This window comes from Gallus gallus, chromosome 14 (assembly GCF_016699485.2).
Source record: "Gallus gallus isolate bGalGal1 chromosome 14, bGalGal1.mat.broiler.GRCg7b, whole genome shotgun sequence".
Lineage (NCBI taxonomy): Eukaryota > Metazoa > Chordata > Aves > Galliformes > Phasianidae > Gallus > Gallus gallus.
Window position 1 is genome coordinate 3,598,168 of NC_052545.1, and position 27,735 is coordinate 3,625,902.

The 27,735-nt window shown below is 37.1% G+C and overlaps 1 protein-coding gene across 2 annotated transcripts in view; it reads left to right on the plus strand.

The window, feature by feature from the left end:
- The window catches only part of SDK1 (sidekick cell adhesion molecule 1), a 365,337-nt gene that overhangs the window by 71,220 nt on the left and 266,382 nt on the right, over window positions 1-27,735 (plus strand). For both annotated transcript variants that reach the window (XM_015294104.4, NM_204105.5), the window contains exons 2-3: window positions 22,203-22,362; window positions 26,873-26,979. In XM_015294104.4, coding sequence (XP_015149590.2) covers window positions 22,203-22,362; window positions 26,873-26,979 — 267 coding nt within the window. The remainder of the gene's footprint in view (window positions 1-22,202; window positions 22,363-26,872; window positions 26,980-27,735) is intronic.

Below are 27,735 nucleotides of genomic sequence, written 5' to 3' on the forward strand. Positions count from 1 at the left end.
TAGGTAGTGTACTTTTTGGTTACCTTTGTCTCTGGGGATGGATAGAACATCTTTTCTGTAGCCGGAAAGAATAAAAATGCTTGTGTTGGAATAGTTTGAATATCCAAAAGGGTTCTTTTTGTTCAATACCTGTTCATTGATATTCTCTATCTTGTTATAACGAAGGAACTACCACGGACTCAGTTTAAGTCAAGTACTTGGTACTTGCTTAAGTTAAAACACATAAGATGTCTGACGGGGTGTGAAAGATTTATTGTGCTTCTCAAACCGTTGCCTAAGTGGCAAAAAGGAAGGCGTGGAGTTGGGTGAGGAATCAGCGTTCGCCCTCCTGGAGCTCCATGAGTACAGCTGCTGCTCACCAAATTGCAGCGCCGCGTTGCTTGGAGCACCTTGAAGCCGAGAGATTTGCTGCTGTCAGAGCACAGGAGCGTGGTGACTGTCAGGCGGAGGCAGGAAGGTGGTCGGCTGCCCTTGAAAGCTGATGATCCTATTTCAGTGGGCAGAATTACACATTTTTCAGATGGTAGAACATTCTCTTGCTCAATGTCATTCGTATAAAAGGCATTCTAATGAAAAGAAAAGCATGTTAAGTGAAGTATGCAAAGTCCTGAGCGGTGATTACCGACTCCTGCAATTTTCTGGCTGATGATATCCAGGTTTACAAAACCATGTGTTTATTTGATCAATGGCCACTGACAGATGCTGAATGCTAATGTGCCAGTAATAGCAAATAACATCAGAAGGTGTACTAAGAGAAGACTTCTAAAAGTGGTTCGTTGGTCTAGGGTGTTTCTGAAGTGACATTCATCCCTGTGGTACCCTGCACCCTGATTGATAAACTGTAGGGAGAAGAGGTGGAACTTTCAGCTGCTGTGCAAAAAAACTGTGGTGACTAATTCTTGTGTTGTCTTGAGCCAACGTTTAATTGTTACATCAATTACGAGTAGAGCGTTTGCACGTATTTTGGTTGTACAGTTACATATTGACACATGAGCTGTTAATGAGTCTGTTAATTCTTGCATTTCATTTGATAATCACTGGTATTTTTTTTAAGAGAGGAAGGGATTTTAAAGATTTTTTTAACCTTAATTCACAGGGTCAGGGATTCATGTTTAAAACTGGCCTTTATTGCTTGGGCTTCAACCACATGACTGTGTGTTGGTTTGTTGTTTTGCTTGTTATGCCTTGTCAGTAGTAACTTGAGTATTGTGGTCAGCCTGGTTTTTAGGACGTTTAAACTGGGAGAGAAATAGTAGATGTCACTTAATGGGAAGATTTCCGATAAGCCGAACAATCTAGTCAGGAATGCATGTGCTTTATAACTGACCAGTTGTGTTCCAGAAGCCTTTCTTCATATCCAGTAACATCCTTTCCAAACATGGGCTTCGATATAACAGGATTGGTTTCAATCGTGTTGTGGTAAATTTATCCTAGGGGATGTTGGGGAGGAGGGGTTCCATCAACAAGTGTCTGCTGTTCTGTCAAGATCTGATTACCTGTGAAATTACAAGTAGCATTTTAGACATGGTTACAGTAAAGGTTACAGGCACTCTTTGGATCTGAAATTTCATTTTAGAGCATAAGGTCCCTAAGGGCTGGTTTAATTTATTTAATTACATTGTACAAGACTTGGGTAATAGTTTTAGATCAAAGTATAAAAACCAACTTCCAGGCGGATTTGTAAGATAATTGAAAGTGGTAAATGGCTAAACACTTCAACAGTTTTGCTTCATAGGGCAGAATGATACACAGATATGGAATGCAGTGATATAGTACGAGTGCTATTAAAATCCTAAATAATAAACTTGCTTAATTTTAATGGCAGCACATCTTTCTTCAGGAGTTTGTATTGCAGAATTGGATTAAACTGCCCTGGGAAGTCCCCTCACATCTTTAAGCACTCCTTAAACACCTTGATGGGTTGGACAAGGAAGATGGGCTTTAAAGCTTATATTTTCATAAAGTATTTCTATTTCAAAGAGTTCTCTGCCTGTAGGGCAGAAAAGAATTATTTCCAGGTCTTCCCTTATTAGGTGCCGGTAGGAGAAACTTTATGCTTTCAGATTCCCCTTATTCTAGACTTTGGATGATAACTCTTTTGTCTCTGCCCAATTTCAGAAAAAAAATCAGTTTTCCTAGACGGGACATTTTTTTCTGTTTTCCTACATGCCCAATTTTATTGGACATCTGCAAGCAGTTTCACTTCTGAGTTTGTTTTTAGGAATTTGATTTAAATGACTCAAAGCCATCACCACTGACATCAAGCATTAATTCTTCTGTTTTTTTTTTCTTTTGTGAAAGGTACAGAGAGAACCAAAAAGCAGAAAAATGTATGTGTTCAGACCTCCCTTGCACAATAAACTTCCTTTACCCTTCTGATTTACCCTGAAGCTAACTTATTTCAATGCTCGTTTTGAAAGAAGTAAACCACCTGGTCTGGGCATGCCATCTCCGCCTTTGTGAGTTTTCTTTCTATTCATCAGCTTGGACTGTCACTCTCAGCAGAATATCTGATTGCTAATACAATTTCAAGGCTGAGGCTCTACTAATATTAGTCATTCCTAAAACTTGACAAAGCAGATGTATTGCCGGGGTAGAGGCTGGCAATTTACTTTTCCAGCCAATAAATCTGACCTGTTGTATCAGATGTTTGCTAGTATGACTTATCTGACTTACCATTTTACAGTTCTTGCATTAAATCTTTTGCTCCACAAGTCTGTTACATCCATCAGAAGTTTTTCCAATTCATCATGCATGGCCTCATCGCTTCTTTATATAATTTCTTAAAAATAGACAAACTATTTAACTGAACCCTGACTTTGTTTATAAATAAAGGTGCTAGGACACCTTCCCATCAGTGTTCCTGAGATCAATATCCCTGTGAAATATGGCACACTTTTCTGTTTCATATTTAAGGGGCAGCTCTGTTTGGTTTCCATATTGATGTGCTACTTTATCATGGTCTCCCCTCTTTCCTATTTCATCTCTCCAGCAATACAGAAATAGTGGGTTTTCTTCAGCTAAGTTGAAAGCTGTGACCCATTTAGGAGCCATCTCCATAGTCATATGTCCCACTTCAAGTTATTCCATCTAACTAAATTGAATATAGTTACCATTTATTATTTAGATATTCCTTGTTATGAAACAAAAGCTGCATACACAAAAACCTCATCAGATATTGTCAATTTTAAAATAAATTTGATTTCAAGAAAAAGGTGAAGAAAAAAAGAGAATTTTGAGGACTATTTTCAAACTTAACTTTCTCTATGGTAACTGTCAGTCAGTAGTAAAACTTGTTCATACAAGTGTGTTACTATTGCTTCTGTTTCAATTATTAATCATGGAACTTCTCTATGTTAAAACACGTACATGTCTGAAAGTCTCTGTTGTTTCAGGGCTGAATCAACACCAAGAAGTGGGGCTGTTTGCTCCCTGGTCTCTGAGGTGTATCAGTGTTCAAACTATATTAATTCTCTCTGACCACTTAATACTAAAACCATTTCCAATTAATACTAGAAGTCTTAATGATTCTCTATGTATCAAATAGTAGGTTCTAATTTCGGTTTCTCATTCTAGTTGCTGTGTCTTCAGATAGCTCAGAATGTGGCTGCTATTGCTGTCTGCTGTGGTTGCATTTCAAATTTGCACTGTGTTGCTGATATGGACTTCCTTTATCCACAGTGGCTGATTTATATCGTATTGGCATGCAGCTTTTCTCTATTGTATCTTTTAGGACTTTTTCTGCCTGTCAGAAATTCAGCAATACATTTATCTGTTGTTTTTTTTTATAACAGTTTACAGCTGTTCCACAAATCCTGGAAGTATCATAAATATTCTTTACTGTTAAGGTGACATTCAGTAATCATATCTTTGAATTACTCTCATGGAGTTCCTTACCTAAACTAGTCCAATTCACTAATTTATTTTTCAATATATATCAACTTTACTTTGTAAAGACAAGATTGCCATTCAGTTTCCATTATAAATGTTATTGTGTGATACATGTCTTCCCTTTCCTCTCTATTCAGAATAAAGCAATACAAGATAAGCAATGCATGCTTAAAAAAAAAACAACTAAAGAACAATCAGAATGTCTTTTTTCCATCACGAGCCATTGTTTCATGCAGTGTTCCAGATATTGTTGTGATGCCTTTTCTTTAAATAAGATGTTAATGATGGCAATTTGAACAGACCAGGCTTACTGCTGAAGCTGAACTGACTGTGGTGAAGAAAATGTGAGACAGTAAAAGTATGTGCTAACGCAGAGCAGAATGCAGTGGGGGAATTGTGAGAGTTGTGTTTAGCTGCTGATGAGGAGTTTGAGCACAGAGAAATAACCCCAGAACTTGTGCCCAAAGTGCTGAAGGGAGGAGGGAAATGCTGTGGAAGAGGCTGGGTGTGGTTGGAATTTCCAGTGGTGCTGTATGGAGCTGGGAGGTTGGACTCATAATCCAACTTGGGATATCCTGTGGTTGTGTGGACTGTGCACATAAGGCCACTCACCTCCCACCACCCACTGCTCTTGGAGCTGTGGGACCCAGCATTTGGAATGAGACAGACAATAAAAGTCCAACCAGTCCTTAGGGTGTAAGGCATCTTGCTTTCAGTGTTTACTTTTACATAGTTATTGTCATTCCCATATCCTCTACTGGGAAAGAGATAAAGCAGAGCTTTTCTTATGTCTCTGTAGCAGCGAATGCTTTTCCAGATGCTCAGTGGTCTGGAAAGTAGATCTGATAGTGCCCCCACTGCTGCAACTGCCCTCGTTGCAGCAGGAGTTACGCCCGTTGGTGTGAGCAGGGCTGTGGTGGCAGCCAGATCTATGAGCCACAATGGGACTGCAAGTCCAACTCCTTGCTTGAGTCCACACAGGACTAAAAACCCCTCCAGCAATAATTCCATGTCAAATGGGATCCTTCTGTATCTTTCTTGCAAAAAGATGCAGCAGTAGAAGCTTCTAGGCTCTTCCATGGTTAATATGGGTGTACAGAATTTATTTACCTTTTCTGCTATGGCCTTCAGTGAGCTATTCCTGTAGATCATGCTTACAGAGTGAAACATACAGTATTTGTGGTTGTGTTGTTTTTTTTTCTCCTTTTGAATGTGTTCTTGAAAATTTTTGGGACATCCTCACAGTGTTTTTACTTTCACCACACAGAGATTTGGTTTTTTTGTCATCTGAACTTCAATTTTTTGAAAGACCTCTTCTTACCTTCTCTACTCCACTGCTTAAAATCTCCTGACCCTTTTATTAAGCTTTCTTATTCTAGGCTTGCCCTTTTGAAATTAAATATTGGAGTAGATTTTCTCATTACTTTGATAATAGTTAAACTTGTGAAAAGAAATATTTTGTTCAAGTAGATTGAAGCAATGAACTATGGAAAGAATGCCATGCTATTATATGAAACAATAAAATTTTAGGAAAATCCTTGACATTAATTTAAAACTTGATTAAAAATACCAATGAGAAAGTTTGAAGCTTGCAAGTAGCTTATCTGAAAATCATTTCCAAAGTTTTACAGGCTAGGTTTAAATGTTATGAGCAGAAAGCTGATTATTTTAAGGATAAAAGTTCCCATAATAGTTAATTTGAAAGAGCTGTTAAAGTTGATAGCTTAGTTAATAATGAAGTTAAATAATTTGATTAGCTTGAGAATAACATAGAGACAGGAAAATTTGTCTGAGGCCCTGACACCTTTTTTTAAGCCTATTATTCTTCTCTTTAAAAATCAAGAATGATTAACTGCAATGAATACAATAAGGGTGCATTCCATCATGTTGGTGTTGTACTGGCACATTTGATATAGAGAATTTAATCCTGGGATTCTGCTAGGGAGAAAGAGCTGTTCATAGGTTCACCAGTGTTACAAAATACAGTTCCATAGGCTAAAGGTCAGGAATAGTGTTCATCCCAGTGCAAATATTAAAGACTGAGTGGTTTGATACATCGAAGAGAGAAAATAGTAAATAAAAATACACAAAGCTTATAGTAACTTTCTGTGCACAAAATAGGAATGTGGAAAGAACCAAAGGAAACTTTGATTTCGTGACTTACAACACCTTGAATGCACTCCTGTTGGTTTCTGTGTTTTGCAATTAAAGGAATATCGTGGCCACCCGGAATAGGGGAATAGGGGGTGCAGGTGAGGGTGAGCTGTATCCGCTGGCTGTGTGTCAGGAGGAATATTATATTTATGGTCAGAACCTGTCTGAAGGCTGGTAACGGTCTCTTTATAGGGGGAGGTCTTTATTAGTTGGGCATTTCAAATAAAGTTTGGTCTGGTCCTTTGTTACTTTATCCTACACCATGAAGGAAGCAAGGCACAGCTACTGACTTCTATAGGCTGATGACATCAGTGGAACGGCTTCTGGGGAGAGTCAGCAATCTGCACATCTAATGAAGAGTGCAGATATATGGTATGGAGTGTACCTGGTGTTACGTGTGGGACTGGAGTAACGATACCTGGGGAGTCGTGAGTAAGGGGAAAGACTTCAGGGTTACTGGAGTCTGAGAATGAAGGGGATTCTCAGGTACAAGCATGTCCATAGGTAACTGGACTTGATTAATTCCCTAGCCCGTAGACCAGTGTGCTTTCTTTTACAATGCTTTTTGATGTTGTACTTGAGATACAAGAAGTGGTGTTTGTCACTGCGTTGTTCTTCTCTCTTTAATTTAAGCCAGGACTTTTGCCTGCTCTAATGAATGAACTCCAGCTGCTGGATTCCATATGGAAAATTCAGCCAGCGTAGCTCTTCTGACAACTAGCACCTGCACTGTGAAAGCTAAGAATGAATCAGCGTGAGAGAGCTGATGACTCTCATCTATTATTTGGGTAGCAAGAAGAGATGAGGAGGAAGGTTAACCCTGCTTGCCAAGTAAAAGAAATGAACTTTTTATATCTGCAATTGTGGCTCTAACTTGGAAACAATTATAGTCACTTTGGAAACTTATTTCAAGAATGAATTTGAAGATGGGTTCTATTGAGAAAGGAACTGGCAGTGCAGCTCCAGCAGCTGTAGTAGATGTAGGGAGAATGGAAAAGAACCCATATCCAAACAGGTGGCATACTGCTGATAGCTGGCACTTGAAACATCAGTAGCATCTCAGGAGGCATGACTGAGCACAAGTAGATCAGAGGGATCCACTGATGCAGTATTCCTTCACTAAACAACCCAATCGTTTTATGATTCTGTGATTCTATGTTTCTACGAACAAGAAGGAAAAGGGAATTTTGGCTTCTTAATTCAGGATTTTAAATGATATCCATATGGAGATGTTTGCAATGTTTAGGGAGAGTTGCCATCAGGTTATCTGAAATGAGAGATGGGAGAAGAAATGTGGTATGTTGAGGTTTGTATCCTACAGGACGTTCATGACAATGTAGCTATAGCTTGTTTTAGTATCAAGAATATTTGTCAACAGGTTCATGCCACAGAGCCCTTGAAGTGGGTTGTGTAGAAGAAAAGAGCCAGTACCTGGCCTTCTGCAACAGTTATCATGAAAATAATTGGCTACTAATGAGAGATGTAATCACGAATTATAAGAAACTGCTAATATGCCTCTCTTGTTTTATAGTTAAAATCAGTTGTTCTGATATCTTGACCCACCCTGAGTCTGAGAAATACACTGTGTTCTAAAAAGCTTCTACTCTTTTCCTTTCCGCTTGTTGGGTATATTTTAATTTGTTTTCTCTACTGTGATGAGGAACGCATGGTTCTTAGCTTCCAGGAAAAGTTGACAATTTCAATGGATACACAAACAGTTTGACTTCCTTGACTCCTAGAACTCCACTCCTTTGTGTTTGAGTAATGTTTTATAGTCTCTCTTTTCCTTAAGAAAAGCTCTCTCCTATGAGCGCAGTTGGTGAGATCAGAAGATCGGTTTCAGTTTTAAATCTATTGAGAGGATTTGGAGCTTTCAAATTCTCATGTACAACTTTAAATAAATTTTCACCTTAGAACTCTATGGATTCCATCCATTTTGGCTTTCAAATGGTACAGAGCTGCCAGAATAGAATTAATTAATGTTTCTTTTGAACCGTGCTGCACAATAGAAGCACTCATTAGATATAAAGTGCTTGAAGCTGCTGAGGACTTTGTAGTTCCTTCATCTATCTTTATTGATATCCTATTTTAAGGCTCAAGAAAAAGTGTGACATGTATACCTGCTATCATCAGGCGATGATTTGCAGTAAATGGTTGTGGTAAACCAGAGTGTCTTCAGAAAGTCAGTATGGGGATAGATTTCAGAAGCGAAAACTCGGGTCAAAAGTGCAAAGTAGTTTCTGTGTCCTGTGAACCTGCTACATTTTTAGTGTGGATTGCTGCCTGTCTGTGTCGATGTAGCAAAATGGAATGCTTTGTTATTGTGCCTTGTTTTAAGGAAAAACAAGTTTTATATACTTTTTGGGGAAATGACTCTTTCAAACCTTTCAATTTCTGACAAAAAGTAAGATTAATTAACTGGGAACAAAGGCAGGTACCTTTAGTCATGCAGCAGCGTGGCATTCTGCTTTTGTACTGGCTGTTTCTGACTCAGAATCTTTTCCTGTATGCTGTTTGTATTTGCTATTTTTTGTTATTTTTCTTTTTTTGTAATACAGGGCATTCTGATGGGAATACAGGAGAACAGAATTTTCTGGTTTTATTTTTTATTCCACAAAAGAACTCTGAGGCCTCCAATGGTAACAGCATACTGCTGAAGTCAAATAAACATCTGGTTTTGTACATATAAGAAATATTCTGAGCATAACGTAAACAAGAAGCTTATTGTAGTCTTTGCTTATTATTTTTCTCTGCCAACTATGAGAGCAAAGCAACAAGGTAAAGGTCCCTCACCCATAGATCTAATCTTTATTTAGTTCAAAGCTTTGTAAGTAAAAGCAACCACCTGTACAGGACAGCTGTTGAAATTCCTCTCTTACGAGCATAGTGTTGGTGCCAAAGTGAAGTTTTTTGCTCTGGTATCATTGTACCCTTTTAAAAAATAAGCAGCCTGAGTCCATTCTATGTTATCTTTGAGGTCTATTAAATGATGCTACAACTCCTAGTACAACAGCAGTGTTCTGTAGTGGTTCTTAATATCAAACCTCAGTGTTAGTGGTTTGGCAACTTATTTACTTTTTTTACATGAAAATAATTTGATAATATCATTTCTATCAGTGTAGTCATACTAACAATACATTCATTAAATCTACGAGTGTCATAGCATTACACAATTCGTGGATTGCTTCTTGGTCTCTGCAGTGTATTTTCTTTCTGTATATATTTTAGGCTGGAAAGGAGAAATCTACAAAATTAAATAAGAAAAACTAGATGCATAAAGGCATGTATTTTCTTGAATGAATAAGCTTTCATTAACTATATGGAAAAAACCTTGTCCAGGTATTATTAAAGAGAGACAAAAATAGAGTAGGAATAATAATAGCAAATAACTGTTTTTACTATTTCTCTGGTATCCATTTCAAAGGCACAAGATTAACTTTTAGATGCATTGAAGAATTTTTAATGGCATTTTTCTTCAGATTATTTAATGATGCAAATGATTTTTAAGTACCAAAGTGGAAAAAGGGCTAGGAGCATACATTTGGTTTTCCTTTAGATTGCTTTTCTTCCCTCCTTTCCTGTAGTATTCTTGCTTTCTCAAAGATCTGTCTTTGAAATCAATTTCAGATGTCAGGAAGAAAGCTAAAGATGTTGGCACTAGTTGTCACAGATCAGACTAGGATGTCTCATTAAACCGTGAGCAAAGAGAGAGTGTGCATCACCTCTAATTTCCAGACTGGTTGGAGTTTTGTATTTAATGTTAAAGAGAAATGTGATTGATGCCTTGCAAAGAATATGTGATAATATTTACTGAACATTTTAAATATTTGAAAGCATGTTTCTCTGCTTGTCTACTATGAATGATTTTGGTTTCCTGTGTTCTCCCTTCTTGGCTGATGGCCTCTAAAAGTGAACTTTGAGAACAAATGTAGAACAAGTCAGGCATGCCCCTGTTGTGTTGATAATATCAACTTGACAAATGTATTCTGAATTTTGCCTGCAGCCATTAAAATGGAAAGCAAAATTGGAAGTGTTTTATGTGAGTTTTTTTCATTGCATGTACCAGCAAGCATTATACTGATTTTTGTCAAAGGAAAACATAATTTTTAGAAAGCACTTGCCCTATTGACTCCCAATGAAAACAATATATTTTAATTCATCATATTATTTTTCCTGCTTCATTGTTTTGTCACTATGGTACTTTTTCTGTTTACTCCTAGGCTGGTATAAACTAAAGGCCAAAAGACAAAACTAAAAAAAAAAAAAAATGTTAAAGCTAATTTAGTTCAAATGTTTACTGATATAACCGGAGTTGTTGTTGAACTTTTGCATATACAACTTCCAGGTTTTTGGTTGCATACGCGAAGCAGAAAGTCACTCTTTTTTTCTTGCTATGTATACAATTTATATTTATTTTTATAATTGTATTGAAATAGGCTGTAAACATGAAGTAGGAGAGTAGAATTCATCAGCTTCTGTTGGATCCACTGAGCTGGCAGGAAGCACATGCAGAGAAGTAATTTAGTGTATGTTGCTTTAATTTAGAAATGATAGTTTCTGATGCGAGGCTGGTGGGATTGGCCTTTGTCCAATAAATGTTTCCTATAAGCAGGGAACATGTTAATGTTTCCACATTAAAACCATTTCAAAATAAGTACCTGTTGAGTATTGCTAAACAAGTAGAAAAACAACTAATTTGCTTCTTAATGAGCCAGTAATAATGTGCTAGCATTTCAGTCAGGCACCGTTTCTGGTTGAGCATGTATTTTAGAAGATCTACTCTGCCAATAAGCCATCTAAAATCAATGCTAATAACAGACATTGGCATAAACTGTGTCAATGGAAGTGCTAATTCTGAGAAATGTTGAGTAAGTATTTGTGACAATCTCTTAAAATACTGAATGTAGGGTGATTAGAATATAGTGCAGAAGGTTAAATAATTCTGGGGCCAATCTATTCCATGTGTGTGTATATATATTCAATTTAGTTGCTCATTCTTTTAAGAAAAAGAGCAGGAACATCACACGTGGTATCCTTGTTAAAGGGAGGGAAGTGCCTGGGATGGTGATGCTCCCCGCACTGCTTGCATCACGTGGATTTCTGTCTTGATTCAGTATGTAGGATGAGCTCTCTTTGCAGTAAGTTCTATATCAAAGTGCCTCCATGGGATTACAACCGTTTTCTAATTCAGTGGCCTCCTCCAGATTTGTTAATCTCAAAGGTGTGGTTTAGGCTGGTGCATAAAAGCCACAGAGTTTTCCGTACTCCCCAAAATCCCTGTTAAACAGTTAAGAAACCATTTTCCAGATATTTCTAGAGGACTGTATTTCTCTAATTTGTACAAGATTTTGCTCTCTTATTAACATTGAAATGTTGTCATATCTGTTATATGTAAATCATTTTATTGTAAAGTTTTATATTGGAAAACCAGAAAATTTGTATTGATGTTTTCAGGGCTGTAGAGAAGGAACATGTGAGGAATTACAGAAGTGGAAGAGGGAGAGCAGTGAGGGTTATTTGTGACTCTTAAACCTCAAATAGCCCAGGTAGTTTTCCAGCTGGGTTGGCATTAGGTGCCTGGTGAAAGCTGAAGTTAATGTTGTTGATCTAGTGTCAGCTGTTGCTTTCCTAAAACAAGTTAGTGCTAGTGGTAGGCACAGAGCCGTTCTTTGTTTAAAAATAACTGAAGTTGTCAGTCCTTTCAAAGAATGTAATTATTTTCTCTGTAGGGGAAAAAAAAAACAAAAACATACCTTATCTACTAAAGGAAAGCATTTAGATGCCCTTTCCTCCTTTCTTTGTCTTGCACTAATCTGCTTTTTTTAGGAAGAACGTTCCTATTCAGACTTCTCCCTGGTGGAGCCTGGTGACAATAACCTGGGGCTGCTTTGTGCTGTGATGCACTCCCAGTAAGCATGTCTATTATGGCAGCTATATATTTGTCCCTTTCTCCCACGGAGTTTAATAAAGGAAATTGTTTTGATTAATAGCTTTTAGATTTAACAAACAACTCTGTTTTGGGTTATACATCCATCTGGTCCAGTTTCTAGATTGTCAGCACGGTGATGTATGGGAGTGTGTGCAGCAAGAGCAGATGACTGGAGGGACTTGTGAAATCCTGCAGGGAGCGAAGGCAGCAGATTGCTTCCCAGCGATCAGCTCCACAGAGCTTGTAAACCTGCCCAGGGCGCACCTCCTACGGGGTACAGGGGTTTCTGTGAATCAAGATTTACTCTTTCTCCATCTTCCTCTCAAATGTGTCTTCGTTACTGGCAGGAGATGCGGGTTCAAAGTAAAGAACAGAGGTTGACTCTTCATTTGGCTGGGTGCTTCTGAGTTGGATTGAGAAAGGCTAGGTTAATGATGTGATATAATTGGTGGAACGTAGGACTCTGGTGGTTCTCTTCTTTGATGCACCAGTGAGATGTGACCAAGCTCTGTGCTTCTGCAGGGGTTTCTCTCACCAGTCCATCCTCAATCTGACTCCTACCTTCAAGCAGGACAAACAGCTGAAAGGTTCAGATCTGGCACTTTTCCCTGGGATAAGAGGTTCTCATCTCACTGCGGTGACTGGGGGCTTGTGCAGCTTCCTGCTCACCTTAGTAAAACGAGCTTTCCCGACAGTACTCAATCCAAGCTCTTCTATACCCATGCTGATTTTAACAGTTTAGAACAATGATTTTTATGGAGGGACATCATTTGGCAGATTATTTGTAACAAAATACTTGAACTATGAGGACAATCTCCTGACTTCTCTCCACTTAATTGGCAGTCTCATTACAGGTACTTCACTGTCCTCCAAGAGATGCCACGGCTTGTAGACTAAATAGTTTCATTTCTTCTACTTTTAAAGAGTTTGTTAAATAGTTCAGGTTTTTTTTCAATCTGATTAGTGGAAAGGTTTCTAAATGCTCCTTTTTCTTTGTCTTTGGCTGTTATTTTTTCAGTTGCTCTTTTTCATTAATTAGCTCACAGACATGCTAACACAACTAGGAAGTAAATGGTGGTCATTCCTTGTGACTGTTGTGCAGAGTAATGGATCTAATACAGTCTGCTTGTGCTTAGATTCATGATTTGATGATACGATGCTGAGGTGTCTTTTTCTTTTCTAGTCAGATAAATTGCACTAAAATATAACAGACACGAATTAGTTCCAAAGGGGAACACTTAAATTTCACATACCTTAACTTTTCGTAGCTTTGAAAACCACGTATTGTAAGACGTAGTTTTGATAATATCTTATGTAAGGGGATGATTTCCTCTGTTCTGTGATTTTGATATCATGTATTGAGTAGTCATGAATTTTTTCCTGAAAAGATCTATCCATGGCAGAAGAAAAACAGACTTTCCTCCTACTTCAGTGCAGAATTATGCATTCTGTGTATACACACAGCCCTGATAATGTGTTTTAATATTTAATTGATGTGCTGTTGTTATACAGCTTTTAGCTCAATGGTACTTCCTTATTTTAACATACTTAATGTGTTCTCTACAAACGGTACAAATAAATAATGAATATTAATCACACTGAGGTGCATGTCCATTCACACTGTTTGGATGCAGCCATACAAGCTCTTACAATGATTTTTAACGAGGTGGTTTCTTTTCATGTTGTTCACTGTGCAGAGGATGCAGCCTTTAAGTTGGATTTACAATGCAAATCTTAGTGGTATGTCCTTTAAAATTTTAAGCACATTGACTGCAGTGTGTTTGCCAATAGTAATTATCAATTATGTTTGATTTATTTTTTATTTTCTAGCAGTATGTTCAGATTTACAGTGTAACCCAACACAGGAATATGGATCCTAGGTGCGATAATATATATACATTTATATATACACACACACACAAGGTTTGGGAGGTACAAGCCATTCACATTTTCACAAACCTTAATAAAGTTATGACATTGTTTTCAAAACACTATTTAAACTCCCTCTCTGCCTAACTGGGTTTTAACCCTGTCTAACTTACAAATAAATCTCTTATTTTTCCTTTACATATCCTTTTGATGTATGTCATCCATCAATGTTAGCAAGAACAGTAAATGCATTGATCTATTGCTACGCTTGGCAAGTTAAGTAACACTTCTTACATAAAGTATTGATTTATAAAACACAGTACATGTAATTAACATTACAACTGTCAGAAGTTGAAAACGGCATTAACTTGCTGCTTATTTATAACCCAAAAAGAAAATTTAATAAAATATCCAGATTAATAAACTGCTTTTTTTTTTTTGCCTTCAGAAGTGTCAAGCTGAGTTACACTTTCAAGAACAGTGAACGGTTTCTTCTAACTTCTGACAAGGAGAAATTACATGTTTTGTCAGTATTGGTGAAAATAATTCTATACTCTTTAGATACATGTATTATCGCTGAGGTGGTGAAAATATTCCACTTGGATAGTTCTGAAAGGATTTAGTGCAAAAGATGCAGAAATAAGTGATGGTATTAGGGAAAATTAAGGTAGCCAATTTACATCGGGCTTTCAAAGCGCCTTTGATCTGGCCTTTAATTGGTACCTGCTCTCCTTCATGAAAGTGTGCAAAGCTGTGTCTCCTTGTTTGTGTGCTACAAGCATTAGGCACCTGTCTGCAGAGCCTGCATGGTGAGGTGCTCAGAGCTGTGCGGGGATCTCTGTGTGCTGCTGTTCCTGACTTGAGCACTGAGCGGGCACCTGGTGCAGTTAGTTTAATATGATGGGAATACTTGAATTGAGTTCTGTGAACTTTGGGTTCTGCTTTGATTGTGTTTTTTGCCCTAATTCAGCATCACAGAAGGATGTGAACAATCTCGTGTCTGTTTGCTGTGGCGTATGATCGTGCTCTTACCACCCTTGAATTCAATAGCACCATTGAGGTCCTTTGAATTGAGTTTGTTGAGACAGGCCTTATCCAATTTAGAGACCTATTTACATTTTCAAGTTTAAAGGGCAAAAAAGAAAATTACAAGCTACATGTAAACAAAATAACAATAGCTGTAAGGAGTGGGTGTTGTGGTTGAACAAAGGTTTGTGCGCAAATCATTTACCATCCACTCTCCTTCATCAAAATAGATGTTTATATCTTTTATAGTTATTCATGGCCACTTTGCCATTTAGAAATAATTTTCTCCTTGAAATAATAGATAGGTGACCTTGTGTGCCTTTCCAAGCCTGGCAATGCCTTCACTGTGCCGTTGTCTCCTTCTGCTGCATATGTGTTTCTGTGCTGGTGGTCCTCCCAGCTGCTGATGGGCTGTGTACCATTTGCATTTAATTAATCTTCCACAAAAGCAACTCCGAATTCCTCTTATATAAGGGACAGAGTTGTAGAATGCATGCTTATAATTCATCTTATCTGTTAATATGTCTGTAGGGTTTTATCTTGTTGTCCGTTGGAATATTCAGTGGATCTACATAGATATCAGCGCAATTGGAGCTGGCCCTACAACTGCTGGAGACTGTAGACTGTGTAGCAGCAGCAGTAGCTTCAATTGCAGCTAGGTGGTGAAGGAAATCCTGCACGGCTTGGATTCTTTTTCTGTAAGGCAATCTTAGCCTTTCTCCTGCTGTGTGCTGAGATTTAAACTATAACAACCTATTTCCTTGAGAGCTCTGCAAGTCTCTGTAAACATCACTAAGTGTTCAGAGAATACAGAAGGAATGGAGGTTATGCTTTGATACCAATCCAGTCTAGAGAGATCATAGGTTTCTTTGGAACTTTTTTGTTTGGTTTTGATACTTGCTGGGTTCTCGTTTATTTACCTGCTTGATTACACTGTGATGCTTTTCCATCTTAGAAACTTTGTGACTTTGAGTTATGCTTACAAACATTTCCCAAGAATTATCCTGCAGTCTTTTTAAAGAATAAATTACACTTTTTGTAATTTAAGAAAATCATCTGTTTCTTGATTTTTCAGTTGTATAGCTCAATAATGCTATGATTCTATGTTCTGTTGTCATTGCCTTCTGATACAAAAAAAAACTACCTCTTCTTCCTTGTCCTGACTCAAATATTACAGTAGGCCAGGAAAAGAAACTAAAAAATGAGATATAGAAATTAAACTGGGAGATCAGGCTTTGGGGTTAGTATAGCAGGTGCTGCTTGAGGCTCAGTTAAAATGGTTCTGGCTCATTCTTTTTCTTGTCTGTTAAAGAAATCAATGTTAAGAAAAACACTATACAATTGCATGTGGGAAAGTTTTTCTCACTGGGGATAAGCAAGAGCATGTCGTGTGGAATTTGAAACAGAACGATGTTATCGAGCATGATGTGTTCTGTCAGAATCCAGGTTTCTCCTTTTGTGCTCCTGTGGGCACTCCTCCCTTCAGTCCTGCTTCTGCTCAGATGCTGAAAGCCTCGAAGTTGTTTCCTAAAAGGAAAAGATATCTTCAAAAAGTCTGTAGTGATGGAAAGGATGAACTTTAAATAGATGACGGTGTTAGTGAGCAGATTTTATAGACACCAGAGGTTACGTTTAAAGAGTTTTAGGCAACAAGTGATAGTAGGATATTCTTTTTTTTTAATCATCAAACACTGCTCTGGCCTTTGCTTGTCTTATATTTGCATGTTATGCTGAGCTATTTTTGTAGTTTCTTCTGCAGTTTGTGGGGAAAAATGGAAGAAGGCAGAAAAATAAAGCATGCAGTTGTTTTATGAAATTTTGAAATGCTTGTGCCTTAAAACAAGGCAGGTTTTCCTGAAGCAAGGCATTTCAGAATGTGTACCTTTGAACTGCACAGGTCTGAGGGAACTGTCACGTTTGTTCTTTTAAACAATGCCATCTTTTCCATCAAGATTTTGATAAAACACATGATCTTTAAGAAATGAGGAATTTAACATGGAATTTGTGGTTACCAGAGGGGAATTCTAAAAGAGAGAACCACTGCTTGAAGTTTAAAAAAAAAAAAAAAAAAAGGGAAAGTGAGCTTTTAATTAAATCAACTTAACCATCAGTATGAAACACTTATCTGTGCCGCCTGGGACTCCTATTCTACTGAGCTGTTGGAAGCTAATCATATCTATACGTTACAGAACGTTTAGTTTTCCTATTGGGATAGTGTGCAACAGGTATGTAATCTTAACTTCAATACTTCTTCTAACTAGATCAAACAAATGATTGGCAATTATCCAATAACTGACAAGCCAATTAGTTATTTGACCTATTCAAGATGAAAAAAAGTTACCTATTGAAATCTTGTCTTCCATTGACTGTACATTTAAAAGAAATAAATGTCACTTATTCTAGAAATATGCAGGTTCCCTCACAGAACTTGCTGAGTCCTAAAACAATTTAATTCCATCCCCAATTAAACCTTTAAAAGCATCATCCATCAACCTCAGCAGTTACTTGCATTTAGAGATGATAGCAGACGTGTTCAACAAGTAGATTATCTACCTCGTCTATAGCAGAACAAAAAAGGGCCACGTGGGCTCATTTAGTTGACTTTATGAAACTGATTATTTAAATGCTGTTTTAAATACATGTGCTTCAGTATTATTCTGATATGAAATCAGATATTGTCTCTGATAAAAGTTCAAGAAATCCATTTTAAGGGAATGTTTTATACTACTGTGCAAAAATTCAGAACCATGGCGGTATATTTGATAAATAACCTGGTACTTTAATGAAATATTCACTATGATACATCAGTCCTTCCAAATCCAGGCTTAGCATGAGGTAGTACAATGCAATTTTAATTTAATTGTTGCATTTAGTGATTTATTGCACACTTCCAACCAAGAAAATCTGAATCTCAAATACCAATATTTTGGGTAAAATAGCCTTACTGCAAATCAATACGGTTAAAGTGACTCAGTGCTCTAATGTGTGTTTGACGCTGACAGTTACATATAGATCATATACTAACTTTCACACCACTTTGAATGCATTTTAGAAGGCTTGAATTAAAAAGAAGATTGACTGAAATATATCTGAGTTCAGTTTGACTTCCTGGTATGTTTCCCAAGAATTACCATGTAGTTCTTACAAATACATATGTTATATAAGCTATTGAAGTTTATTTCTATCAAAGAATACAACTTGGATCCAGAGCTAGTACATGCTTGTCTACGTGTCAGGAATTAGGATCAGTTCAAAAAGAAAAAGAGAAAAATCTTTTGCATATCTAAGCCATGAATAAGAAGAAAATGGCTGTGATTCCCCGGAAGGTTACAGTTATCAGCTGTCAATCAGTGCAGAGCAGCTCACGCTCAATTACTGTTTGCAGTCCAAAGCATTGGCTTATGAATGCCACAGCTAAACTTGAATCTTTTTGATGGGATTCTGCTGCTCGTAGTTTCACCTTTTTACTTTCCTCAGATTGCTGATAAGATTGTCTATGGTTTGGGCTTTCTGATTGTTTCCTTTTTAACTTTTGTGTGATGTACAACATAGATCTTCTAAGATGCTTTTTTTTGTGGCAGTTATTAACCTAACTTAAGATAGCACACATTCTTTTCCTTGCAAACAGGGAGTGCAAATGCATTTCTTAATTGTTGCGCTTCTGGACTTATATGCCTCTATATGGAGTGTTTGTAGTCTTGTTTTCCTGGAAAATTGCTCAGAGATATTATCTTCTGTGTCAGCTGATCATGGCTTTCCACACATGTATGAATAAGGGCATCATGCTTTGACCAAACTCCGAAGAAGTGAAATGACTATAGATGTGCATTTTAATAAACAAATTGTATTTTTGCTAGAGTTCAATGAAAAGTTTTGCAGCCAAAAATTTGTTTTCAATATTGTGTCTGTTGAGTAAACTGAGTGATAGAAATTGATGGCAAAATGAAATATATTAGTGATTGAGCTGTATTTCCTCTGATTTGATTTATGAACAGGTTAATCTACTTTTAATATTCAATATTGGCTCACCTAAAATGATTTGAGAATAGATTTATCTAATGAAGACAAATAGTAATGGCTGTGAGGATGTGCTAACATGTTCTCTGTACTCACTAAAATCATTCTCTGAGCTTCTCCAAAACTCTTACTCATTTTCACAGGATATGAACAAGTGATTTTATCTGGATTTTGGGGGGGGGGGGGGGGGAATTGCTTAGATTGTAACTGGGCAGTTGCAATGCTTTTCACTGGTGTGGATGATGTGGTACTTTTCTGGAGTCAGCTTCCCTTTACTCAGTGGGGTAGAGGTGTTCAAGATCAAATATAGATTTTTATTTGTCAATTTATGCCTGAATGTGATTTTCAGGAAGAATAGAATGAGAGCTCTCAGCTCTGCTGGGGGAGAAGCCCAAAGTTGGTAACAAATGCATATAACAAAATTTTTTTTGTGTCTAAATGTCAGCATTAAACCAACCAGAGGTGTATGTGCATTGTCAAATTGGGTCTTGAAAATATATTTTGAGATAAAATTCATCTAAGCTTTTCACGTACCAAGAAAAGCAAATAGACAGGCTAACCTGGCAGTATAATGTAACTTTCCATTTAACGATGCACAAAAGCAAGGCAGACAGGTTTTAGAGCAAATATCTAGATAATTTTGACATTCAGTCATGTTTTTTTCTTAAGATTTTCATGAAAATAAATCTACATCATCCTTTTTAAGGATACCAGTCAGGATGTTAGTGTTTGGTAAGCAGACTTGCTGGAAAAATTGCAGAAGCTGGATATATGTACCCACAGATACACATCTTATCCTTTTATTCCTCCTTGCAGCTCAGACATTTTATTTTTATTTTTAAGACAGCCTAGCTGAAGAGCCAGAGAAGCTGGAAGTGTTAACCCACATTGTAGTCAAAGGAAAGCAACAGCACATAATGTGAGTGCTTGCATTTTTATAGTCGTGAAACTCTCTTAGCTAACAGTCCTAATTCCATTATTTTATTACTCTTGTTTCTAGGACTCAAATGTATTTTTTTTATCTTTTTGCTCCATTTTTCAAGAGAATAAAAGTTAAGAGAGCCTCGTGACTTGAAAGCTGTTGATTGCCCAAAGTTAGGCTTAAGTGAGACTTTTCTATATTATGTGAAAGTCCAAGTATCCCATGCCTGTTAAAGGATGCACTTTTTTTCTCTATCCCATAGCTGGTTCCTCCTTTTCTGCACTTTTCTTTTTGAAATAGCTTTCGTTATGCCTGCTGATTTTCCAGTCTCCCTGTGATGCTCTACAACACCCAAACTTGTCCTTGTAGGTAAAGTTTGTGGAATGCCACATGGATCTTCTACCTGCGCAGTGAGCAGCGCTGCACCATACTGATGTCATTAGAGCTTCACTGCTGCCTGCCTTCGTGGAATCCTTGCCTGTTATTTTCATTTCTGTTTTCAGTGAATATTTAGTGAGCTCTGATTACATAATTGAATTTGATAAACTGATGGGATGTGATTGATGAGGAAGTCAGGAATAAAAGATTAGAAGATAAAATTACTTCAAGGCTTTAAGTAAATCTTCCAGAGAGCTGCGGTAATTTATAAAGCATGGCATATTCTTTATCAAAATATTCCCGTAGGTCTATTACATTTTAGCTTCTAACAGAATTGGATTGAATTTTGAGAACCATTTTCATGTAATACCAGCTTGATTGTGGTATTCTAAATGGGGGAGAGCTCTGAGTGGGCTGCAGCATCACAGCCTTGGGATTGTTTGAGTGAGAGAGGTATGGCTGAGTGACAGGACTGTGGGCAGCAGGCTGCCTTTCGAGTAAATCAGTTGCTCTTGGAAAAATGTAAACTGAGAGGTGTAAGTGGATAACTTAGAGTGAAGTAATGAAAGATGCTATCCTGTTACGTTTAAAGAACCCCTGAAAAAGAGGATCAATGAGTTACCTGGGTAGAGGTTCAGAGTGCAGGTACCAGCTTCGTTGTGATCTCACTGTGAATGGTTCAGCTTCCTTCAGGGAAGAACAATTAATGACCTCATTCCATGAGCCTCGCAGTATGAGCAGGTAAATAGAATTATTTTCAGTGAACTCGGTGCTAGTCATTTTAACTCAGCAGTGGAACCCTGTGCTTTAGGACTTGGAAACTCCTGGTACAACCCCTTCCCTTAAATACAGATGCACCTCTCTGCCAATGTATTTTTCACAGGGTAGCCTGGCATCTTTCCTGGCAGTCTGTCTCAAAATTCCCTTGTGAGTCTCCCAGAAGTCAGTAACATTGATGCTAGTTTTAAAGTATTCACTGACTGCCTGAGTTGAGAAGGAACCACTGGGTCCCACTTGGGCATCCAGCACCTCACATCCTCTCTTCAGGCCAGCCTGTAATATTATTCTGTATTTTGCATCAAATCTCAGGCCTTTAGCATAACGTTTGTGTATTTTTACTCACACACACAGACATACCAATTCCTTTGGTGACAGAAGGCATTTGTACATTTTTAAATGAACAGTCTATGGTTCTGACAGATTTGCAAGTAGAAATTTGAGGTGTGAAGCGTGAAATCCTTGATCTCCCAGAGTCAACTAAGGGGTGAGTCCCAGTGGGCTTAAAAATGTAATAAATCTGCTTGTTAGTGGAGGCATGGCAATTTAGCAGTTGAGAATTATGCTGCTTGGAGTATTTTGAATGTTTGTGATCCACAGGAGAACAAGTTTGAGACTACATGTGACCCTTGAACATTATTAAAGTACCCTAATTCAAAATCTGTTAGTGGTTTTGGGTAATATAATTTAATGCATTTTGGTGAGCGGTAATATTGAAAAACACATTAATCTTGCAATTCTTTGAGATCTTCTGTTCTAAACTCTTTTTTTTTTTTTTTTCCTATCCAAGTTCTTCATTTACCCTGAGTCTTCTCCTGCTGTGATAATCATTCCTATCCAAGGTTACTTTGTGCTTTCTATTAAAAAAAATAAAGAGTTTTGAGTGGATTTAAGCCTCACAGAGAATAGGGGGAAAAAACCACAAAACAAACTAATAGAGCTGTTTGCTGCCTACCACAGTAGACAATGCTGTATGTGTAAGTACTGAACATGGACAAAATCTTGGCTGAATATGCACTTTCCTTCTAAATATGTACAAAGACTGAGGTTATCAAGATCTTGTGTACTTGGGAATTAAGTTTCTTAGCAAGCTCAGTTATAAATATAATAGCGTAAGCCTTAACTACTGAGTCATGTTGTAGTTGTTACATTGCTCGTTTTGAGGAAAAAAAAGAGCAAAGAATTGGTGTCTTGTGCTACACTTGTTTAACTTACAGAATTATTTTGTTTCTGTTTCAGATGATGTTGCTCCATACTTCAAGACAGAGCCGGGCTTGCCCCAGATACACTTGGAAGGAAATCGACTTGTACTTACATGCCTTGCTGAAGGCAGCTGGCCCTTGGAATTTAAGTGGTTACACAATGACAGTGAAATAACCACCTACTCCAGTGAATACAAGTAAATAAAAGCCATAAAATAGCCTTCTCTAAGTATGATTGTAAACAAAACAAAACAAACAAAAGAATACATTAAATCGCATTTGTCCATACTGGTGTATTTACAATGTTTTTAATTATGAAGACCATTTTTTTGTAGATGGATAAGATGTCTGAGAGAATTGCCTTTGTTGAAGGTGTTTAACACTTCAAAACAAAGTTTCTAGTGTAGAATCTTTTAAGTACCAACGATTTTGCTGGCTTTGAAGTTTTATATATACCTGTAATAAAGAGCAGGCATATTGCTGATATTTGTTTAGATATTACTGAATAAAAAATTGGGAATTTTTAAGGATTGAAAGAAAGTTAAGGTCACTTTGATCTGTATTTTTATGCTACCCAAGGTACTACTTACCCTGTAGATCAGATGTAGCATGCTGAAAGCAGAGCAGGCATTGGTTAAATGTTATGTATGATATACTACCTAACCTTGAAGGGTACTAAGATCAGTGGATCCATTCTTCTTGTTAAGATGTAGAAATAAAAGAATATGGTCTATCTTAACCTCCATATGTAACTTTCATTTTCACTTCTAAGAATGTGAAAATTTTGTAGTTAAACTGTTCTTTTGAGTGATTATGCACTTTGTTCCCTGAACCTCATTGACTCCCTCAACACATCCCATTAGGCAGGAGAGAAAGCACACTGTGGCTAATCAGAGCTAGGTTTTTGTTGATAGGCAGCAGATGGCTGGCCAAACATCAAAGTGTAGAGCAGCCAAGATTTGTCTGCCTTTTCCTTCGTGGCAACATTACTGGGTCTCCCCTATGCAATTGCTGATTTCCATAACCTTATAGAAATTTAATATTTATGCAACTCCTGTGCTTCTTTTGAGTTTTGTTGAATTACCTGCTGAATTCAGAAGTTTTAACATGTAGGTATGTGACGGACAGACCCCCTAGTAATAGCACTTGTATTTAGCTGAGCAAGCAAAATTCTGTTCTTAATATAATTACAAGAACTAGGAAGATATTCTCCTACCTTTGCAGAAAGAAATTACAGTATAGATTGATATCCACGTTCGTATAATGTTATAGTATTCTATGATGTTATACATGGTAGTGCATAATTAAGATCTCTAATAGTCCTGATAATCAGGGAAAGTTTGAACATTGCTTGGGATAAATGCCACTGTTGTTTTGATTAACAACAGCTGGGTCCATTGCAGTTTGCAGATGATGACTACTCCTACCTACATAAGATGCTGAGAAAGTAACAAAGAAAATGGGCAGGGGCAAGATGCATGATTATGGAGTGATAACAAAAAGCAAAGGCTAGACTCAACCTCAGTTGGTGTGCATGTCATGAGAGACAGTTCAGAATAACAGAAAACCTGAACAGGAGAGTATGACATTTTGAAACTAAGATCAGAGTACCGTGGTACTTACTGCATAAGTGCACATCCCTAATAAGCCCACTGTGATTCAAAACATAGATTTTGGTGTGTATTGCAGTGTAAATTAGAATGAGCATATTGGAATATGGTTCTCTTTTCCATTTGTAACTAAAACATCTGCTACAAAGGTGATTGAAAAGATAGGAAGCTACTAGTTTGTAGTAAAATAACATTGACAGAAAATATTAATTTAGATACTGCACACATACTAACTTCTAGTTCCTTACTGCAGTCAGGGAGCAACCAGGGAGGATCTTGATTCTGTGGCAATACAGCACTTTATACGTCCAAGAAGGATTATGTGGCATAAGTATATTGGGATGAATTAAAGGAGAGAAAGAATATGCTTAGACATAAAAAAAAATTGCAGTTGCAGAAGTTAAACTTTGACCCCATAATAGTTTGTTCTGCAGCTCCTAGGTAAGCATTCTGTTTAAATGCATGAATCTTTCTTGTGTGACTTCGGCTACAAGTTGAATCATCAATCAAAGATTTTCAGTATTTGATATTACTTATTGTGTCTTAAAGTAATGTCTATATTGTAACACACTGAAAATATTCCAAGCTTATTATAACACATGAAGTGAGTAAAGAACTAATTGGAGTCTTTGCATTTTGACATCGGTGACCCGAATGAACAGCTTTTCTGTGTATAACGATGCTGATTATGCATACAGCCTGGCCTTTATAGTGACTGTGCATACGCCAGTTTGTATTAAGAATTTATAAAGCAAACTTATAAATTCTTTGTGATCTGAGATTCATGTAGTGAAAACAAATCAATATTGCTGACTAAAGTAGTAATTTTGGTTGTATTTGTAAGTAGAGAGTATTCAAGGTTCAGACAGTGACTTTCTTCTTTTCTCCCCTCTCCCCTGCCAGTTGGTTGGTTTTCTTGGTTCGTTTGTTTTCTGTGGAATTAAGTTCTGGACCAAATGCATCGTTGGTATTTCCCTTTGTTGCCTGAGGACTTTAGTTTAATTAATCTTAGAAACCAAGTTTATGTCTAAGCAGTAGTATGCTTTCCTTGCAAACTGCTTAGAAGTATTTGATTATTATATTGTATTTTTAACGCTGAACATCAGTTTGACAATCTGCATGTATCCCATTATGCTGTCACCCAGAAAAAAACCCTGAGTCTTCCCATTTCCAAATCCATGTTCCAGGATGTGCCGTTTGTTTCCTTTCCTGCACGTTGCTAGTTGGTAGGTCTGCTGAGAAGCCAAGTGCTGTGTAGGTTAGATGCACTACATGCATCTAACTTGGGCTGTGCTGGAATTCCCAAGATAGATGGGATTTTCATGCAAACTTTTAAAAGCTTTTCTGCCAAAGGTTTTCTTTACTTCAGGCAAGACATTATGAATGTTTTCTGCTGAAACATTAATAAGTTAGAAATGAACACTAATGTAAGAGATTTCTGATCTAATTGATTTGTTTTGTCCTAGTGGAAGAAGTAACTCCATGTTATTGTCTTGGTATAGATGAGGAGCAAAGAAATAAACCTTTAATTTTGGTTCCATTTCATAGACAAGCAGAAGAATTAATTTTAGCCCAGTACAGTAACAAGTGTGGTAATATTAGCTGTTAAAATGAATTATCAATATTTATTTGTCAGAATCTTTATATATATATATATAATATATATATATATATTCATATTGCTAGTGATGCTTTGCAGCAGTCATCTGCTGTGGAAGGAAATTATTCTGGAAGGAAATCAGGAAGCCATATGTTGTCTTGATTTCTATCCTATGCCCTTTATTTTCACCTATTTTCTGTTTTCTATGTCACACTCATCAGGCAAGGCAGTGTGGTAAATTCGGGGCTATATCTACTCACTGAACAGCAAGTAGTTGTGTGCTGTTTGTCCAGCTTACTGCTCCCAGACAGAGCAGGGTTGTGAGTCTGTCTTATCTTCCCAGTACAAACTGTCGTAATCCCTGAAGGAAATTTGCTTGCTTGCACCAGAGCAGGTCAGGAGGAGTCAGCACAGGTGCCCATAACTCATCCTCAGGAAGCCAGGGCTGCTAGGCATCGGATTACATTGGTGCCATTTGTTGGTGGCACTGGGTTCTGGTTTTATTTACTGTTTTAGGTTGTTTGACCTATTTGCTGTACTGTCTCTGATTGTGATTATAATGCAGTGATTATAGACTTCATTTATTACTTAAATTAGATTTCTTCTCTATCCTTTGTTTTTATGCTGTCTGATCCTGTTCACATATTAGCTGCTCTGTCTGTGGGTGTGTATAGTATGTGTGAGTATGGGAAGAGATCCTTTCTTTTAGTGGAATTAAATTTCAAAGATTAAAATTCAGTGGTATTATTTTTCCTTATCTTTTCATAAAGACTTTCATTAATCCCACCATAATATCTTCAGAAGGTGACCGGGGGGAATATGTGCTTTGATTAATGTTTGCTTAATGCAGGATTATCTATATTATTCTTGTGTTTTAGTCACATTAAAACTGTGCTCATCAGCTCATTTTCATGTTGAGTAATCAGATGTAGCTGAATGAGGAAGGTGAGCAGTAGTGGAAGAAGTGATGACTTAAGTGCATCAAAGGGCAGAACAAATACAATGTACAGTGCACTGTCTTTTTCAGTGCTCTTTGGAGTTGTGCTGGTCATGAAGTGTAGTAAACACTTCTTTTCATTGCAGAGCTTTGATAGTTCTTGTGAGGCTTCCTGCTGCCAATGTTTAGACCACAGTCTTCTTGTGCCACCTCAGAATAAAACACCCACCAGGCATCTTTGTCTTATGAACGAGGGCAGATAAAACTAAGGAAAGCATTTAAGTCTACATTTCAAGAGAAATTGTGGAGACTAATTAGTATTTATAAATTGTATTTCTTGAGACTAGAAGTTTTTTTGTTTCAATAATTTTTTCTTTGATACAGTACAGAGGTTACTGTGGTCATAGAGCAGAAAATGAGTGCTGTTCTTAAGAAAAAATACAATATGCCTTTGAGACCACATGTAAAATATTAAAGGAATAATATAAAATGCCACACAAAGTAGCACTGATCTGCATGTGGGAAGAACCATATTACAATTCTGCATTTTTCTCTTACAGGTACATCATTCCAGCTTTGCAGAGGTCTGATGCTGGCTTTTATCAGTGCATTGTGCGAAACCGGATGGGGGCATTGCTGCAAAGAAGATCTGAAGTTCAAGTGGCATGTAGGTTTGGATAGAAGTTATTCTGTCACATCGTTAACTAACTGATTCTTTTTGTGGGTACCAATAAAATTTGCTAGTCTGAAAATGTATTTCATATAATATTAATTTCAAAATCATTGCATTACGTGAAGCTTCACACTTAATGTAAGCTATATTTTGGGAAACAAGCTCAAAGTGGTGCAATAGTGAGTCTTTAGAGAAGACTCAAGCTATTCAAAGCTATCAAAAGGAGACCATGTGGAGATAGCAGTAGGATGAGAGAAAACTATTGTTCTCTTCAGTAAGTATGCAGGGATTAACAAGGCCAGATAGCACAAAATAATAATAATGATTAAAAAAAAAAAAAATCCAAAAAGAAATGAAATCCTAGAAGAAAGAGAACAGCTCCAGGAGGCTTTCAGATCATAATTCTTATGATACAAAACTGATTGTTTCAGAGCCAAAAGCTTGTGAACCATTGTCTGTTCTCAACATGTTTCAGTGTTTGTACCTCTTCAGTTTGGACGGAGCAGAGTTTTTCAGAGCTGACTTCTAATTTCAGATCCAATTTCCATTTGATAATACTGAATTTATTCTGAGGATTTAGTGCTAATTACTGTGGCTTAAAAATGGTTACATACTCCAATTATTTCTATTTTTTAAGTTTAACATATAGCAACTTGGGTAATATTTTCTTGGAAATAACAGTAAATTAAGGCTTTTTTTAAGTATGAAACCTCTGTGCTAGCAATCTAACATGGGGATCAAATTTCAATT